Source organism: Suillus discolor (genome assembly GCF_016758755.1).
Source record: "Suillus discolor strain FC423 chromosome Unknown F5147scaffold_14, whole genome shotgun sequence".
NCBI classification, from domain to species: domain Eukaryota; kingdom Fungi; phylum Basidiomycota; class Agaricomycetes; order Boletales; family Suillaceae; genus Suillus; species Suillus discolor.
In genome coordinates, this window is record NW_024541261.1 from 505,189 (window position 1) to 523,300 (window position 18,112).

At 46.9% G+C, this 18,112-nt stretch overlaps 3 protein-coding genes across 3 annotated transcripts; 1 reads left to right on the forward strand and 2 right to left on the reverse strand.

Annotated features, from left to right (window-relative positions):
• Positions 1-780: 780 nt before the first annotated feature.
• F5147DRAFT_74101 (Pkinase-domain-containing protein) lies at positions 781-3,936 on the reverse strand. Its single transcript, XM_041439467.1, has 7 exons — positions 3,452-3,936; positions 3,056-3,304; positions 1,833-3,004; positions 1,498-1,780; positions 1,344-1,443; positions 959-1,293; positions 781-909 (listed from the first exon to the last, which is right to left on the reverse strand). The coding sequence occupies exons 1-7, from the start codon at positions 3,779-3,781 to the stop codon at positions 832-834; spliced, it is 2,547 nt and encodes an 848-aa protein (XP_041295470.1). The 5' UTR covers positions 3,782-3,936; the 3' UTR covers positions 781-831.
• A 9-nt stretch (positions 3,937-3,945) lies between these two features.
• Positions 3,946-4,667, reverse strand: F5147DRAFT_632317 (uncharacterized protein). Its single transcript, XM_041432816.1, has 4 exons — positions 4,597-4,667; positions 4,438-4,540; positions 4,275-4,388; positions 3,946-4,229 (listed from the first exon to the last, which is right to left on the reverse strand). Exons 1-4 carry the CDS (start codon positions 4,640-4,642, stop codon positions 4,211-4,213), a joined length of 282 nt encoding a protein of 93 aa, XP_041295471.1. The 5' UTR covers positions 4,643-4,667; the 3' UTR covers positions 3,946-4,210.
• Positions 4,668-5,305: 638 nt separating this feature from the next.
• On the forward strand, positions 5,306-8,436 carry F5147DRAFT_791499 (uncharacterized protein; the record flags this gene model as incomplete). The annotated part of the gene is made up of 6 exons (XM_041443072.1): positions 5,306-5,481; positions 5,537-5,676; positions 5,722-5,819; positions 5,875-6,806; positions 6,897-7,607; positions 7,655-8,436. 6 exons carry the CDS (start codon positions 5,306-5,308, stop codon positions 8,178-8,180), a joined length of 2,583 nt encoding a protein of 860 aa, XP_041295472.1. The 3' UTR covers positions 8,181-8,436.
• Positions 8,437-18,112: the final 9,676 nt, after the last annotated feature.

Below are 18,112 nucleotides of genomic sequence, written 5' to 3' on the forward strand. Positions count from 1 at the left end.
AGAAAATGGGTATGATAGATATTGTAGAGCGCTAGGCTTATTTAGAGAAGCTTGCTTGCGTGGTCATGGGACATTGATTGACCATGTAGAGTATTCAGTTGAGATTTCGACACCTCCGTATATAAGACATTGTTTCATGTTCACCTACTCTCGACACCGAAGATTGCACCGATTAGGGCACATATGCTGGAAAGACCATACGTGGACTCGGTGGTGTCGATCGTATCGTTGAAGTTTGGTGATCAACAAAACCGACTCGGAAATACGTCAAAGTGGGGGCAGCATCTGGCTGAGTGGGTGTAAAGACACCGACTTATGAAGACCGAGATTGAACCTCATGATAATGATTTGGTCTTGCGTCTCACAGGAGGGATGAGAGTAAATGGCCCATCAGCCTTCATCAAAAACTCGTGTTATGAGGAAATGTCAGTAATGATCGTACGGTCGGCAGGGACAAATGCTACGTACGTGCCCCAGGCATCTTCAGAATTAGCGCCCTCCAACCGATTCCAACGTGGACCACTGAGCAGGAAAACATACAAGTGAAATACCCTGCTCGTAGCATTAACAAATGGTGAATGTCGCATGACGCAAGACGCACAACGCCAGCAGCCAGCGAGTTTACAAAGTTTACAACAGGCTTCCATTGCATTTTGGTACGCATCAAAACATTATGAACAGCAAATACCGAGACGAGTGAAAGTGGGGGTAGTATCGGATTATACATAGATCGTGGACGTGGAACAAACAAAAGGAAGGTGGTGCAGAGACAAGCCGACGAATGAAGCTGAGTAAGTCCAAAAACCTTGACGAGACTGGCAGCACGAAAGCTCATGATGATGGTTTGGTCTTGAATCTCAGGAGAGGGGCAAGACCGGATGGCGCACAAGCCTTCTTCAAGAACTCGTGCTGCACAGAAACATAAGGAATGAGACGTGGGAGGGACAACCTTACGTACCTGTAGGAGCTCGCTTGAATTGGCGCGACTTTTGACATCGACACATAAGCACACGCTCAGGAAGCTCTTCAACTCCTTGCTGAGGGCTTCGGGCTTTTTGAGCGTCGGCGTTCCGTTCGTCGCAATCAGGTACAGTGCCTTTAACGGCTCCTCATCAAGATAAGGAGGCTCGTTCTCAATCATCTCAATCGCCATGATGCCGAGTGACCAGATGTCGACTTTGGCACCGTATTCCTTCTGCTTCACGACCTCCGGTGCCATCCAGTATGGAGTACCAACCATTGTCGCACGCTTGGACTTCTGATCAGTGAGTTTAGCACAGAAACCGAAGTCGGCTGTGCAACACATCAGAAACCAGTGCAGGATTGCATAAAAAGATGCGCACTAATTTTAACGCGACCCTGCGCATCGAGGAGGACATTATCGGATTTGATATCACGGTGAATGATAGATTGGCTGTGTAAATGACACAGGCCCTTGCATGTCTAGCAGTGCGTGAGTATCACCCATGAATCATGACAAATCGAAAAGGTACACACTTCCAAACTTATGCTCGAGATCTGATCTTCTTCCAGCGTATTGTTCTCTATGATATCTGTAAGGGCACCGCCCTCCATGTATTCCATGACGACCCAGAGTTCATTGTTCTTCACGAGGTATGACTCGAGGAAGTTGACTATGTTGGGATGTTGGGATTCCTTCATGACGAGGATCTCGTTCACGATCAGTTCCTTGCGTGGTTGGTGTGAGAGGTCCATTTCTTTGATAGCAACCTTCTTGCCTGTGGCAAGCGTTTTTGCGACATACACATGTCCAGATGCGCTGTGGATAGCTTATCAATATTTGCCAGCGGCCAATGCAATGAAAGCCTCACCCCTGTCCGACTTTCTTAATCTTACTATACAAGGTCTTCGGATCATCGTCAGACACAACACTCCGGAGTTTCTCCATGATCTGCGCTTCGGTCATCGCACTAATCCGCTTCTCTTTATCTTTTTCCTTTTCCTTGGTTTTCTTCTGCAGAGCCTCTGCAGCAGCTGCAACACCTGGATCTTCGCCCTCGGGTGCAGTGACAGTAACATCAGGTGTCGGCGGCTCCTTCTTCTTCATCGTCTGCAGAGGTTTTACAGGTGGAGGACCAGCAACAGCTGCTGCGGCGCCTGCCACAGGCTCAGTCGCAGGTTCAGAAGTAGCCGGGGAGGATTTAGAAGGTACCAAGGGAGGTCGTTCGACCGCAGCGGCAGCCTGTTGCTCTTTCAATTGCTGGCGTTCACGTTCACGTTCTTCGCGCCGCTGACGGTCCCTTTCCCGCAACTCCCTGTCCTTCCGCTCCCGTTCTTGTTGTCCAATAGCATCCATACTCTCCTTTCGCTTGGGGCCCTGGTCTAGCGAAGGTTTCCCGGCCACTTGATCACGAGCTTGCGCTCGCGCACGAAGGTCTGCGGTCGAAGGTGTATGATCTGGTACAGGGGGTTTGGGAGCGGCAGGTGCGGGTCGTGTGGCTGCCAATAATGGTCGTGGAGGGGCAGGTCGGGAAGGCTGCAAGGAGGTTGAAGCTTGCAGTATCTGAGGCATTGGGGGTCGCGGAGGTGCAGAGGGCGAGGCGGTGGAAATAGTGTTGGCGTGCTGAGCGTGTGAGCCATTGACGAGCTCAGCAACGCGCGCAGCGGCGAGGGCAGTTGTAGAGAGCCCGTTTGTCCCTGTCTCTGCCGGAGCGGAGTCCTGTCGCTTGCGGGCTGTGTCGAGCGGGGATGTGATCTTTGGAAGATTAGATCCGCCGAGACCTGTGCCGCCGAATCGAGCAGGCGCATCTACACCATATGGCGAAAGGGTGTTGCTGGTTATGGTAGAGCCGACGAGGGTGGAAGCTGCAGATGGCCCGGAGACGGACCGTGATATCGAGTTCATACCCATCTCTTCCAACTCACGCTTCTGGTGATCGGTATAAAATTCGAGGACGTCTAGGACGGCTTGAGGGTCTTTAGCGTAATCTTCACGAGTAATTGCAGACTTTGTAAGAAGCTTGCTCCATTGCTCGGGCATGCCCTGGAACATAGACGTGAGCGAGACAAAAATTTGGGTTTGGTATCCACGCACAGTGAAAGCACCTGATACAGGGTCAAATCCGACATGGACCTTGTGCACAAAGTTGGTCGGGTTGCTGAAGCCCATCAATGGACTGCGAGAGTATACATCATCTTGCCATCCGTAAAGTTCTTCGTCGTTTTTGAGGGCGAGATGATATCGTTTGTCCTTGGTCTCAAGAAGTAGACAATAAGGCTTGAGATCGACACGTTCGATATTCGTGATATCCTTGAGAGGGATAACGCTTTGCTGTGGTGACGTCTACGAGATGATCCGTCAGTATGTATGGCCTACCCAGTAGGATATTAAGAAGAAAACCAATGAAGATATCGTGCATCTAGTAGTACGCTATAGTAGTGCCTCGTTCCTCGAAGCATAAGGCAATCAGCCAATTTGCCATGGACTTACCTCGGTTTTGTGTATGGAAAGCGTTTGTTCCTTCAATACGAGCCATTTTCGGAGAAAGATGAAACTTGCAAACCCCTCTTCCTTCATGCTAACCATCCCAGTTCTTACGACATGGGTGTTGAACGCTGCCTGGGAGTTGCGATTGGGCGATCCGCCTATCCCAGTGTAATCAGTTGAGTATGACGAGCCAGAAGAAAAGGATGTGTTGTAGCCTGAACTTTGGAGAGCACTATGGGGAAATATGGGACCTTCCGTTCCTCTTCGGACAGGTGCTTGGGGTGCAGGTCGAGAAGGCGTCAGATTCGTTGCTGTTACTTGATTGAAGGCCATGGTGGGTGAGAAGAGTGATGGAGTGAGACAAGGAATGGAGTGGGAGTTCCTCGCTAGCGAGAACGGCGAGATTGAGAGCTTTGTGGCCGTTCGTAATGATGGCGGGACTATACACAACGTCGAGCAAGAGTTGGTCTTCTTCTGATTGAACGGAGGCTTTCGAATTCAAGTTGATACCCCCAAAACGGACAACAACAACTGTCCGGATCTGTCCGCCAAGGGGGATATGGCATATCATCACCACGGTAACACCTGGTAGCACTGGTCCTTGAAAAGGTACTAACTACGGTCCTTACATGATTTTGGTTCTAAGATTCACATCACATCTACAATCCTGTTTTCTGAGGCAGTTCGATATCTATTAAGAGACCGCCTATAATTGACTCTCGAGCCGAAGGTGTTCAAATAAGATGAACTCGACGTGACCAGCTACTTGTTCTTTGTCATCCTGTAGGATTGTTAGTAAATGAAAATTGTCTAGTCTGAAACTCACTTGTAAGTAAAGCGCTTTTTGGTGTGCGCGAATTCACCGAGCTTATGGCCGACCATATCCTGCGTGATCATCACAGGAGCATAGTCTTTACCATTGTGCACCATGAAACGGATACTGACATATCTAAATTAGAATAAGCACAGACGAAGCTTGAGAGTCTCACCCAACAAAATTTGGGAGGATAGTGCAAGCACGAGCCTGCGTTCTTATAGCAACATTGTTAATTAGTGCCTCCTTCAGGTTTGGAAAGGCTACGAAATATGGGCCTGGACAATATCACGCGTGAATATGAGATCGACCGCGCAGTGAATACAAGACAGACCTTTCCAAGCAGACCGCCCAGACCGTAGAATGAGCGAAGGCTGCATGACCAGCAGAACAGAAGAATTCAAAATCAAAACAGTCTGCTTATGTAATGCCTTTGCAATAATTGAACATGGCGCTAATCAAGTCTACTTGCTCAGTCGACCGTGACTGCATCCTTTGAAAATATGCTCTCATCTGCCCTACACAATCGTATGGAATAACTCTTTCTTGCGCACCATCTTCAATCGTTTGATTACATTGTGAAATACATTTCATTCTCTTTGTGTGCCAACTGAGTGTACGATACGAGTCCAGGAGTAGCAATCACTCCGAGGCGCACACGTCCCCTTCAACCTTACTGGGCCACTTTCGCTGAAGATCGTTCATGACATCATCTACTTCTTTTGCACACAGGCAGATTCTTCCGCTAAACCTGGTTGGTGATATCTGGCTCGATTCCCAGCGCTTGTTGCAATCATGTATACCAGTGTCTATCGTGTCGAACATTGGAAATACATCCGCAGCACGATCTGGACTCTCAGCCGAACTCCATTCAGTCTCCATATCCTTACTCTCCATCTTCCCCTCCCACTCATTTCGTCCACCACTCAGCCCATCCTCGAACCTCATTATTTTGCTCCATCGCACCATCATGACTGGTAACTCAGAAAGCCGATATATCAGACTTGAAGGCCAGTCCTCCATATTACCTTCGTATTTGTTTCATGATTCTCAACACTCTGACTACAGTCATCAACGGAAAGAATCTTCGGGTCGCTTCCGGGCGCATTCCCGCTGGTATCTACATATTCATCAATGTCGACTTGAAGAGATGCTGGAAATCAAGCATCAGTGTCTTATCATCTGATGAATCTGTAGCGTGGGGAAATACTGTAACTCTGTAAAATCCATGGAGACTTTCTGACGCGATGCGAGAACTGACCTTGGGTTTATAGATCATCACATGCCTCACCTACGTTGTCATTGGAGATCAGGGCGGCCTTTGAGCTTGGTCGAATGCTAGGCGGTGGAGAAGTCTTCGGGAAACTTGAAATGTCGTGGGATGAGCTACTCGATCATGGAGATGAGCCATTCGGTGAGTAACTTACTTCTCATCTATGCATATACTGATATCTCGTAGATCTATCCTTCCCACCCGTCTGCAATGTCCACCCTTCCCTCACGTTGAAGGCCGCTGTTGTACAGGCTTGCGAAGATGACGACTGCATTCTGGTTGATGTGAGTGCACTAGTTTCTGTCCTGTTAGCTTTTGCTGACAGAATGCCAACTGTAGTCCCTCGTAGACCGCGATATTGTTCGAGACACAGATGCGGGCCACGCACAATTTTACGCATATGTGACAAGCGAGAATGTCTCTCACCTGCACGATGCTGTAGAGCATTTTCAGTTGGTTCTGGACCAGTGTCCGGTCAGCCATCCAGACCACGCAACAGCTCTCACCAACCTCGCGTGGGCCCGCCTCAAGGGCTACATCCGAAATGATCTCCAAGACATCGATGCCACTATTTCCCTCTTCCGCGACGCCCTTGCATTGCGTCCGCAGCGCCACCCCGATCATCACTTATCTCTATTCAATCTCGCTGAATGGCTGACTTGGCGCCACGACAAGAACGATACTGCTACCGACATCCGCGAAGCCGCCCAACTCTATCATGAGCTACTGCCTCTCTGTCCAGAAGGCACCTACCTTCGTAGTATTGCAGGAGGGCCAGATGGTGTCGAATATGTAATCGACGAATGCAATGATCTTCCGGTAGACGCATCCGATGAAGGTATCCAGCTTCGAAGAGTTGTCCTTGAGTTCTGTCCTCTGGGCCATCAACTTCGTCTCAGAGCCCTTGACGAGCTTGCGCGAGCAGTTGAGGCACGTTTTGATCAACACGGTAGCATCGATGATCTTGACATGAGCATACAACTTGGTCGTGAAGCCGTATCTTTATGCCCCGAGGGACATGATGACCACGGTTACTACCTGAACAGCTTGGCTATCTCACTCGTGTCCCACTTCCATCATCAAGGCAGCCCTAATGACCTTGATGATGCCATCTCTTTGTATGAAGAAGTGTTACGCCTACGCCCTGTTGGGTACGAATATCGTGATATCTCATTGGACAACCTAGGACTCGCCCTCGTTGCCCGTTTCAACAAACGCGACGACATTGATGACGTTACCCGAGCTGTCAGCCTCTATCGGGAGGCACTGACGTTGCGCCCACCTGGGCATCCACATCGTGACACCACGCTTAACAACCTTGCCCTCGCGCTCGACACATGATACGACAAATTGGATATCAGCGAGGACCTTAACGAGGCCATTGATTGGTATCGCGAATCCCTTCGGTTAGTGCGGCCTGACGATCTAGAGCGCCACGTAACTCTACACAATTTGAGCTCGGCGCTCTGCTCTCGTTTCACACAAACTGAGGAGAATGAAGACATCGAGGAGGCTATCACTCTTGGTCAAGAATCATTGGCAGCTCTGTCTTCACTGCACCCGGACAGGTTTTTCAGCTACATGCGACTGGAGGAGGCTCATTTGTCTCGTTATGAGATTCTACACGACCCTGGTGATTTGTCGCTCGCTATGGAGAACTTCAGACTTGCATCAAGACATTCTACTCAAGGATTTCCTCGGCGTATCATAGAGGCTGTTGACTGGGCTCGCGAAGCAGAGGTTCATCAACATGAATCTGCCCTAGAAGCATACCAAACGTGCTTTGAGCTTTTCGACAGCCATGTGATGACGCGATCGTCCATCATCTCACGGCGCGAGGCTGCAACCGCTTTCAGTGATGCACGATCACTTCCTGTAGATGCAGCCTCATGTGCCATACGTCGTGACAATCTACGACGGGCAGTCGAGCTCGTGGAGCAGGGCCGTGGCCAGCAGTGGTCACTGGCATCGCGACTCAGGACACCACTCGAAGACCTCGAGTCTATCAGTCCCGAACTGGCTCGCAAGTTCTCACAGCTTAGCAAACATCTATCGATGCTCAGGGTTCCGCGGTTGGTACTGACAGAGCTACTTCTGATCGGGCAGTAACAGACTATAGGAGACTTACAAGGCAATGGGAAGCTGTGGTAGTTGAGATACGTGATCTTCAGGAGTACTCGCGGTTCCTGCTTCCACCTTCGTATGAAGACCTACAAGCGGCAGCTCGGCAGGGCCCGGTCATCATCCTGATTGCCAGTCAATACTTATGCAGCGCCGTCATCGTGCCGACATCAGGGGACCCCCGTCATGTTCCCTTGCTGTCTGTCACTCTCACAGAGCTGACTAATCTCAAGGATAGCTTCGCCAGGGCAATACGACACGCATGTATCATGGACCCAAAATTGCCGCGGAACGATTTAATAGTCCTCTTGCGGACAGTATGGGACGAAATAATACTACCCATCGTCAACGTCCTCCAGCATGATCTGAAACTAAAATTCCACTCTCGAATCTGGCTGTGTCCAACTGCAGCTTTCACATCTATTCCTCTCCACGCAGCTCACCCGTTTCGAACGAACGCAGATCGCTCTAAGGAGCCATGCCTGGAGGATCTCTACATCTGCTCCTACACGCCGACACTCTAGGCTCTGGTCAGGTCTAGACAAATGATGAAAAAGCGCGTCACTCCATCCTTCGCAACAATCGGACAAGGGCAGCCGGGTGCAGGGAAAGGCAAGGCACTCTTGGCTATCGATAGCGAGCCCTGATTTTCCTTTACTTCCTGACAGGTCTGCAGTTCGGAGTTCAGCCTTCTAGTGCATCCAGTGGGCCCAATTCCGAGGCCAATATAGCCGTCCATCCCTCATCTCAAGGACTGTAATTCTACAATGGCAACAAAAGTTCATACACACTTGTTCCTGACGGGCAGGTTTAAATCTGTCCCGACTCATTCACGGCCATGACGTAAACGATTCCTATAGGACCATTATTTCCTGAAACACTGAAGATATAAGGGTGATGACCAACTGGATGGGCCAGTAAATTGTGCTCTTTTCGTTTTCTCAGCTCCATCCAGTGTCACACCGTGGATGCATTTGCACTGTCCGTTTTACCCATTCGACAAACATCGCAACCCTCGTCCTCTAGAGACTTAAACTAACTGTATTGTTGTAGCAAAACCAAATATGTGGATTGCGATGGCACGTTATATGCGAAGCTGAAGATGACATCAAACCTCATTAACCAGTGTCGGTGGGTTAGCAGTGATGCATTGACTAACATCGAGAATGATATGAGGATGACAACCTTTGCTCCCCGAATCAGTCCTATCCCAAGGAACGCTAGTACTACGGTGCATTTGATGACAATGCAACAATCTGAACGCAGCGTTGGAGGACTACTTTGTGGGCAAGGTTTTCGGGGATGGACGATGGGAAACGAACGAGATGTGTGTGCCTTCTAGATCTTTTACTACTTTTATCCTGACGTGTGTCACTACTGGCATGTCACTTGTGATCTGGTGTCGGCTTTTACATCACAGCGAGAACCTTGACTTGCCGCAGGCATTTTCCTGTCGCATGCCAAGAATTGCTGGTCAGAGATTTAGGACAGAACTAAGTCTGTCACGCTTTCTCGAGCTCGTCTGCGTTTTCGTGAAGTGGAAAGAGTCTTTAGTGCAGTTACGACCTATTGGCGGTGGTTTTTACTCGCCTTCGTGTGCGACGTTTGTCGGGTCTCCAAATGAGGACGAATTTACTAGTTCTAAGGTGATTCGTGACTCATGTACAGTAAACTTCATTTCGCTAATTCATTACGGGCATATGGCCCGTTCTACCCACGTAGTTGCCGATTAGCCACTAGTGATTAAAAGATGGATGGTGCACTGTGCTCCTATCTTATTGTACGTCATATCAGCTATCGCACTAATTCCCTCTATTGTTTCCAAAGTGACCACCAACCCCGTGACAACGTCTCTTTTAAAGGACGAGACTGACTACATATATGTACCCGAGGATTGCTTTTCTTCCTACACTGACTTCATTCAGGACATTGGAGGGAGCTCGATTTACTAAATGACTATCGGGATAGCATGCGTTCCGGTGATTGAAGGATCTAAACAATTCACGTGGGCCTAAATCAAGTAGACTCTCATATCGTGCACGCGAAGGCAAACGTCTGAGGTAACGGCTCGTATCAGTAGTAGCTTGAATACATCGAGTGATCTTGTAAGTGTGTGGGACCATAGCAAAAGGCATTGGCCAAAGCAATCAAAGAATTCAGTATACAATGGTAGGTAGTATCATAACATAATCAATGAGGGAACAAATAGCAGAAAGATACATGTCGCTGGACAATGACGAAACTGCGTGCGCACTTGCTATTCCAACAGTGATTGCACCCACCTATTTGGCCACGAAACAATTAGTGTCTGCACTCCAAAGTCTAGATAACCAGAGACAAAAGAACCAGCATACCACGGGTTGCTTCTGATCCTCATTTCTCTCAGAACCAATCCCGATTCATACTAGTCGTTTTATTGTCAACCGTTTTGCCAACGAACTTCGCCGACTACTCGTCGATTCCAAGGAAACCCGGAGCTACCGAACAATAAGAATAGAAAATACCCTGCATGAGATAAATAGTAAATCAACTTTGATTGGCTGAAAACTTTGTAGCTTACATAATCGGGTGCTAGTCTTTTGTCTTCCCGGGTTGACATGGTGCAAAGTTGCAGACCAACGATTGACCAACGAGGCGCATTAATATGGCTTACTCTGCTCACGGCACCTGGGCCAATCGTGTTTCATAGACAATAGTGCGTTTCTTTCACCGGTTTCATATCCGCGGGTAAATCCATGTTTGGCGACGAACATGGCATACCGCGCTAATTGTTAGCATTCTGGTTCCTTCGAATTCACCGGTGGCGATGCCTGGTCGAAGCGGATAAATATATGAGAGTTAAGAGGAGGACTCCCCACCAATACTTGCGACTCCCCTTTAACAATATCAGGGCTTCCTGAGCTCTACTGTACTACAAACTCTACAACTTCGACTTATCTCCTGAGTCTTCCTGTATTAAGCCATGGATTCGTTCTTCACACTTTCTGCCTTCTCCTCAGCGCCTGTCTCTTCTGAAGAGACACAAGCGCAAGTACCAGTTGACCAGGAGCACTACGGCAATGCCAACTGCTACTGCGTCATCGCATGATCAGCATCACACCGGTATGTTTCTTTTCTCTCTTCCTTGCTGCCCACGACTGAGTCTGTATCTCTTTGACCACTACAGCTCATCTCTCGCAACCGCGTCATTATCACTGTACATTATCACTCTCATTGTACGGTTCATTTAACCGGTCTTCGTTCGCAAAATTCGCCACATTCTGTCACAGTTGACGGATATTATGTATTTTTTTATCTATCGTTTTGGTAGACAGTGGTACTTACATCCGGTATGCCAAGGCTGCTAGGGATCACAACACTGGATTTGCATATCTTCGACTCAGCTACACCTTCGTTAACTTTCTGTTGTACATATTCGAGCCCTCATTTTTTGCTGTAACTCCCTCTGAATATTACATGTATACCATGTGCATCTTGATACGTGACTTGCAAATATAAGCGTGCAGGCAGTGAATCACAATGAATATATTTTGACACCGATGCATTTCTCGAGTTCATTGATACCATCCATCCAGCACTTACTGGCAGCAGCTGAGACATCAGCGCTGATAATAATTTTACACGGTGATACAAGGTCGACTCACTGTGCGGCACCATTACAGACCGCGTGCATCAAGAGATTCAAAACAATAACTTCAAGCCAGTAACAAGATATCACAATGGTGAGGGCGAGAGAAGGAGATGGACCAAGAAATCGAATACGACATGAATGTGTTGCAAAATCTTACTCAGCTCTGCTCACTCCCGAAATTGCTGGTGGAATACCGGAATCTTCGTCTCGTCCATTTACAAAGACACCTTGCGTCCTCTCTCCTTCGGAGCTCGATCCAGTACCAACCGGCGCCTCAATAGCCTCTTGGCTTCCTTGATGTCTCAGTAGCGCTGCGGGGGTAAGCAGAAACACGAACATAGCAACACACTCTTGATGAGTGGCGTATGCGCGATACCTCGCCTTCAAAACCACCTCGGTATGCCGCGCCGAAAAGAAGACGACGGACAAAGTGATACTAAGTATGACCTTAGAACTTAAATGAGGGGTATGAGCGAAGTCGGTGGGAGGTTGAACTTAGGCGAGAGGAGAGGAAATTTGACTACGTTTCCATCTGTTATAGCCCGACCTGCAAAAGGTCAGCATCATGCGAATATGACAGCGAAATCTCACCAATTGCAACAGAATGATCATGTCATCTGGGGGTCATTGAGCTCACACGATGATGACCTTCAGTAAATGCGGTGCTTACCACCAGGATGCCATGAGCACGGCGTGTGGACTGTGTGTCTCTATTGATGAGGTGGCAGGAACTGTGTCGGGTGCGTGAGGAGAGTGCCAAGGCGTCGCATGCGACGGTGGCCCCGGCCAATCTGGGAGGGACGCACAACATGCCATGAAGGGTATAAAACCCATCGTGATAAACCACCAAGAAAGTGGTGTCATACGTCACCACCAACTAGGCTATCTAATGTGTCGTGCCCATATGATAAGTTATGAGCAGAAACAGTTTCAATGGCCAGACGTGAATCCGAGTCGTCTGTGAGCATTGTACACGCCAGGTGTCCATGAAGAAGAGAAATATATATGTTGCCACTAATACTGCAGTATAAGTTGTTGAACTTTGTTTGGCCCGTTGCTCGTGTGGCGCAACGGTTAACGTTGATATGTAATCAGTAGCCTAATCGATACTGCAAGGCACTGGGTGACTATCCGTAGGCAAAATAATGCGGAATAGATTATGACGGACTTTGAAAGACATTTGCAAAAGATAATCTGTACAGAAAACACAACCGTAACGCATCTGGAATAAAATAATTTGGTCAAAACTGCAATGGACGATCTACTACTAGTACAGTACCACAATCTGGTGAATGACAGAGAAGAGACAGCATTTCTTGACGACGAAGAAGACACGAGGATGTTAGCAGCTACACTCGTTGCTGGAATAGAGCTAGCTCGACTTGATCGTGTTGAAACCCGGAACCCTAAGCGGCTGTACCTTTGTCGTGCCCAGCGGTGGTCGCAGGAATACGTTAGTACACACATGAAATCAAGTCTTTAATGAAAAAGAAACAGTCGCAGTAGCTTGGGGAACGAGTTGTTTTCGCAATTCTAGACTTATAGGGAGAGAATGTTGTCAGCACTGCTCACCTTGTACCCTGGCCAGTCGCAGTGGTACATGTTGGTGTTGTCTGCTGATAGCAATCTTAAAATTTCAGCTAAAAACTTCGCCAGGGAGCTCAGGGATGGGACTCCGTATATTGGAAAATGTTTGGACCAGGTGGTGACCATCGCCATGCTGAACATGTGTCAGGCAGACCTCAAGTCATGGATTAGTCAGCAGATAGCTTAGGCGTAGTGGCCCAAAATGGATTTAATCCGTCGTTTATAATCCAGAATAATCTGTAAGGGGGTCAAAAAATAATGTTTTGCAAATTTGATGCAAATGAACAGCGGCATTGCGGCACAACTTCCTTAAATGGTCTTTTTTATTCTATCTTATTTTATTCCGCATTATTTCAGCCTACGGATAGTCACCCACTATCTGGCCAAAACTTCTTGGGTGTCAACGTGGTGACCATACCAGGTATTTAGGCGATAATCTGCAGTCTTCATTCCGACGATTGCACTTACCACCCTCATCAAGCCTGAGGATTCACTCGCAACTTGTCATATGCCTAACTGGAAGTTTCATTGACTAGAGTAACTAGAGCATAGCTGGTAGCAATTGTGATGTTGTGGTGGTCGACCTCGGAGTTTCCAGACTTCGTGTGTGTTGGTGTTGTCACGGACTTGCAGTTACTTAGGTAACTACTAGGTATGTGGCCCCGACCAGCTAGTACTAACCTGTGAAGATCTCATACTAGTACTATAGTACTACCAGCGCTATTTTCTGCGCCCATATTCCGTCACTGCTACCTTATTACGCCACCTCAAAGTTCAAGGTCTTCAACATGGATTTGGGTGATCCCAACGCAAAGAAACACACAGCAAGCAAAGACAAGTCTAACTTGAAGTGAGTTCTTAGCCAATGGTGTAATTGCGCGTAGGAATGGAATGTGTTGGTTTAATTATGGTTAGCTCAATGGTCTTCTCCAGCAGGTTGACCTTCTCGATATCCAACAATTGCTGAGAGGAAATACTACCCATTCTAGATTTTGTTTGGCATACAAAAAGCGACCGGTAAATATGACGACAAGATGTTAGAAAGGTGCGAGTACAACAATAATATGTATATAACAATGATCTTTTTATGTGAAATCGTGCGCATTTTTCTGTTGACATGAGAAACTGATAGTAGATGTTGCCATCAATGCTGCGTTCATCATTGCAATGCAGTCGAATCCGATTGATGCTATCAATGCTCTTCTGGCCCAGCTTGTTCAAATCATGCTCTACAGTCCATGTATGGCCCAACCCAGCATTTTCCCTTCCGCTAACTTCTATTCATTTAAGATGCTTCGACCATCCAAATCATTCTGTGATGTATTCAAGGACAGCAGCTTGTATCCTATGAGTGTATGTGGATTACCACGATTCAAATGGACAAGGTGAGTTTCACTCCACGTTAGTTCCACTTATACTCCCTGCAGCATTTGAGCACTTATTTTTATACATGTAAGTACTTTTAAAAAACATTATTGTCCATTTGGGTCGAAGACCCTATGTAGGACACAGCCTTATTTGCAGGGGGCTTACTCCCGCTTTAAATCATCATAAGATGTAAGTACTTGTCCCTGGACTTCGGAGCTTCACACAAGATTCATAGACGCGTAGGCTCAGACACACAATCGACAGTACATCTGACAAATTCTTCTGTATCTTCGTGAGCGCTACATCTATGGTATTTGACATGTCTTATAAACAGGTTTTGCATATAGGTCTGATTTCGCATAGCAGTTGCCCTATGTACCATGCGCTGTGAGTCAACACGATGAGATTAGATGCGGAACAAGTCTCACTAACCATTGGGGCTTGGTTCCAGAGAGTCCCTGCGTACAACAAGGTTCACGCGTGGCCTGTTTACTTTGTGGTAGGTTCGGCCTGCATGCATCATATGGTAAGCTTGAAAAGTTCTGTGCAAAGCGAGGCTTATGCGGGCATCTTCCCTGGTGAAAGTCTCGGACTGCATGCATCAGATGGTAAGTTTTAAATGTTCAGTGCAAACAAAACAAGGCTTACATGACCCAAGAAACCGGAATTCTCGAAAGTCCGCCAGGTCCGCCTGTCCGTCTGTCTGTCCGTCCGTCGGGTCTTGCATTTTGACAACGCAACCAAACAACACAATTAGGACAGATACTAGATGCAGCACCAGGTTGCTGCCTTCTTGCTCTAACTGCCATCGTCCTCACCAGTGAGGTGCCCGCTGGCTTACCTGCCTCATTCTTTGTCAACATTACTACCTGTTCTTTGTGACCTACAGCGGTATGTTTGCCTGTATGGTTGTTCAAGTATGTCATTTGCCTTTCCATCTTTGATGCACACTCAGTAAACCTATACAGGTTTCTATCTTAACTGATTGATACCCGCCTCTGGTCCACCATATCTTTCTAGTTATGTCAATTTCAGGCGACTTAGTGGGTGATGGTCCTCTGCCGGATTGGACAGTAGCATGCGATACATGTGGTGATGAACTGGAGTGGTTTATATGTCGCAGTGATGAAAATGGAAACCAAGGGAGATGGATGGCCAAGGCACGTCTATTTCTCTTGCACTCTATCTTCTGGATACAGTGCTGGATCTGCATCCTCATACCCATTGAGGAGTGCCAGTGCGAGCGGATCTAGGTTTGGATTGATCCACACACCAACTTGCAATACCTCTCATTTATTTAGTTCATGGCAAGTCACTGCCAGTCTGAGCCATTTCTTTATGTGGTATTCATGAGATCCTCATTATCCCTTGTATTTTACAGTGCCCATGAGCCCATAACTCCCCAAATGACACTTGTAGGGTGGAGCAGGGCGAAGTTGGGGAAGCTTTTGGCACCGGTTTCCATTTTTGATTGCAGCAACTCATCACCAGAGACAGGGTGTTCAAATGGATATCAAGTAGTTGGCAAAATTTAGAGTAAGCAACATTATAAACCAATTGTGAAAGGGTGGTTTGTCCTCACTGGCCCTAAGTAGTGAACCAGGAATTTCCAATGGAGTTTCATTCACTACTTCACTGGGCCATGAGCACATTTGTGTTTTCTTTCCCAAATCCTATCATACATATGTACTATTGATGTAGAATTATATATATATTTGACGAAGTAACAAATAACAATAATGTACGTCAAATCTTGTACAGCACAAGGTAGTCAAGTGTCTCAACACTGATGCAAAGCACTGGAATGATGCTTGGCAATCATGTTGATCTGATCCAGATCAATGATCAACTAATTCAGCCCATACTCAGAGTCTGAAAGGTGAGTATCATGGTCTAGTTGTTTATCAAATGTGAACTCACTATGTGTTTATAGTTTCGTGGTTTTTATGATATCAGTGCAATGCTCTTGCATGTCCTTCCTCAAGGCCATACTTTTACATCTTGCACAAATAAATCTGATTGGCTAGCATTTGTTCTAAGTAGCAAGTGCAGATCAGAAAACATCGGTGTAGCACTCGGATCGGCATTGGGCTCGTATCCTGCCAATTCCATAGGTATCCCACACACATATTCCTCGACACTCCATTTACCTTCCGAGAGTTCCATGCGCTCATCCAAGTCATCCAAAGGTCGTCTGTCCATTTCCGAGGCATGTATACAGTTCTGATCCTCCGTACCATGTCCCGTCCATATCCGTTTGACTTTGCTGGTGCATTTTTCACTTGGTTATCTATTATTGATTATGTCTAGGGGCACATATGTTGTCAGCCCGTCGGTTATATGTATAACAACACACCTTGTGCATTATTACATGCATATCTCTGTAGTGGCTCACCTTGAGTCTTATTACATTTCAAATGGCTTATCTCGCTACTGTTTTTGCCTATGCAGTTTCCGGACATTCACGCTGTAGGATATAATCTGCCTCGCTAGCTACTTGCACTTCACTTCACTTTCCCTGCTATGAGTCATAGTTAGTAGAGTCACTTTCGGATAGTTGTACTTCACACAATCGATCTTTTGTTCATTCGGAATGATTGTTTGGCCTGACCGCTGCCATTTCGCATCTCACTGTCTCTGAGTTCTTTCGATAGACTTTGCTTAGTTATACTTCGCGAGTCTTATACTTCGACACACCCGCCGTACTTCTCTCAGAACCTTCGCTGTTCATCGAAAGCTCTTCGGACGCTTTGCGCAACCTCAGACCTTCATTTCTTGATGTCAGACCACCTTCAGACCACTTCAGACGAGTACTTCAGTACTTCGGACATATCCTCGGAACACCGAGTGCATTCTTGGTAACTTTCCTTCTCTCACTTCGATCTTAACAAGATATCCCTTGCTTTTTATCAAGGAGCATTTCTATAGGCAGTCTCTTTGGGATGAACATCTCACTCGCACTCTGAGTCTTAAGGTAACACTTTTGTAGCGCCCACATAGAACCAACTCTTTACATCGGTATGATAGAACTAATATTATTATTTGTACTTATATATTTGTGGAGGCATAAGTTGAATGGGCGCAAAACATATGACATATACAAGTTCATACAGTCCAGCTATCGCAATACAATTCTGTCGTCTCACATCACATACAAGACGCAACATTAATATGTGTATGTTCTAATTTTTTGTCATCATCACCTTGCTTTAATGAGCTCTCAGACTTACAACAAGAACAAGGGGCTGATGTGATGAATGTTACAACACATTACATGAGTCCCCTCTGCCACCGCACACGGTTATAGACAATAGACGACACCCAGGCCTTTAGGCCATAGAAGATGATAGAAGAAGAGAAGCGGCAACTGCTGGCTTAGATAAGCGGTCTGGACCGCATATGACGACATAGGTCTAGAAGACCTATTTATGTTATCAAGATAGAAGGCAAGCCTCATGTTGCCTCATGTACTGATAGAAGGATGCCTCATGGATCCTATCTTAAGATAGAAGCCTACCTCATGGACACTATCTCTGACTCATAGATAAGCAGATTAGAACCCAGCTTCAGGCTGAGCTTAGATACGATAGAGTAGCCTTATATAAGGTCGAAGATTAAAGTAGATGTTCCTTACTTTAATCTTACTTGGTTTTCCCTTGAACTCCTTGTCCTGCTAAAGCTACCTGCTCAACATCGACTCATACCTTCAGAGACGCCTTTCTCTGTCTGTAACCTCACTATTATCTCTGCATAACCCCTCATTCCTACATGAGCTACGTTTGAGTACGCAACCTTTGCTTGTCTGTAAAGGCCGACAACTCTCAGCACTCAGTACCACTGTCGTGGTTGTTGCTGTTAGAACTATCCAAG

Bases quoted from the DNA above. Each gene is read 5' to 3' on its own strand.
- F5147DRAFT_74101 (XM_041439467.1), bottom strand. From the start codon at position 3,781: ATGGCCTTCAATCAAGTAACAGCAACGAATCTGACGCCTTCTCGACCT. The intron at 1,781-1,832 runs GTGAGGCTTTCA...AGCTATCCACAG, and splicing joins ATTAAGAAAGTCGGACAGGG to CGCATCTGGACATGTGTATG. The intron at 910-958 runs GTACGTAAGGTT...GTTTCTGTGCAG, and splicing joins ATTCAAGCGAGCTCCTACAG to CACGAGTTCTTGAAGAAGGC.
- F5147DRAFT_632317 (XM_041432816.1), bottom strand. From the start codon at position 4,642: ATGCAGCCTTCGCTCATTCTACGGTCTGGGCGGTCTGCTTGGAAAG. The intron at 4,541-4,596 runs GTCTGTCTTGTA...GATATTGTCCAG, and splicing joins TGGGCGGTCTGCTTGGAAAG to GCCCATATTTCGTAGCCTTT. The intron at 4,389-4,437 runs GTGAGACTCTCA...TAGATATGTCAG, and splicing joins ATCCTCCCAAATTTTGTTGG to TATCCGTTTCATGGTGCACA.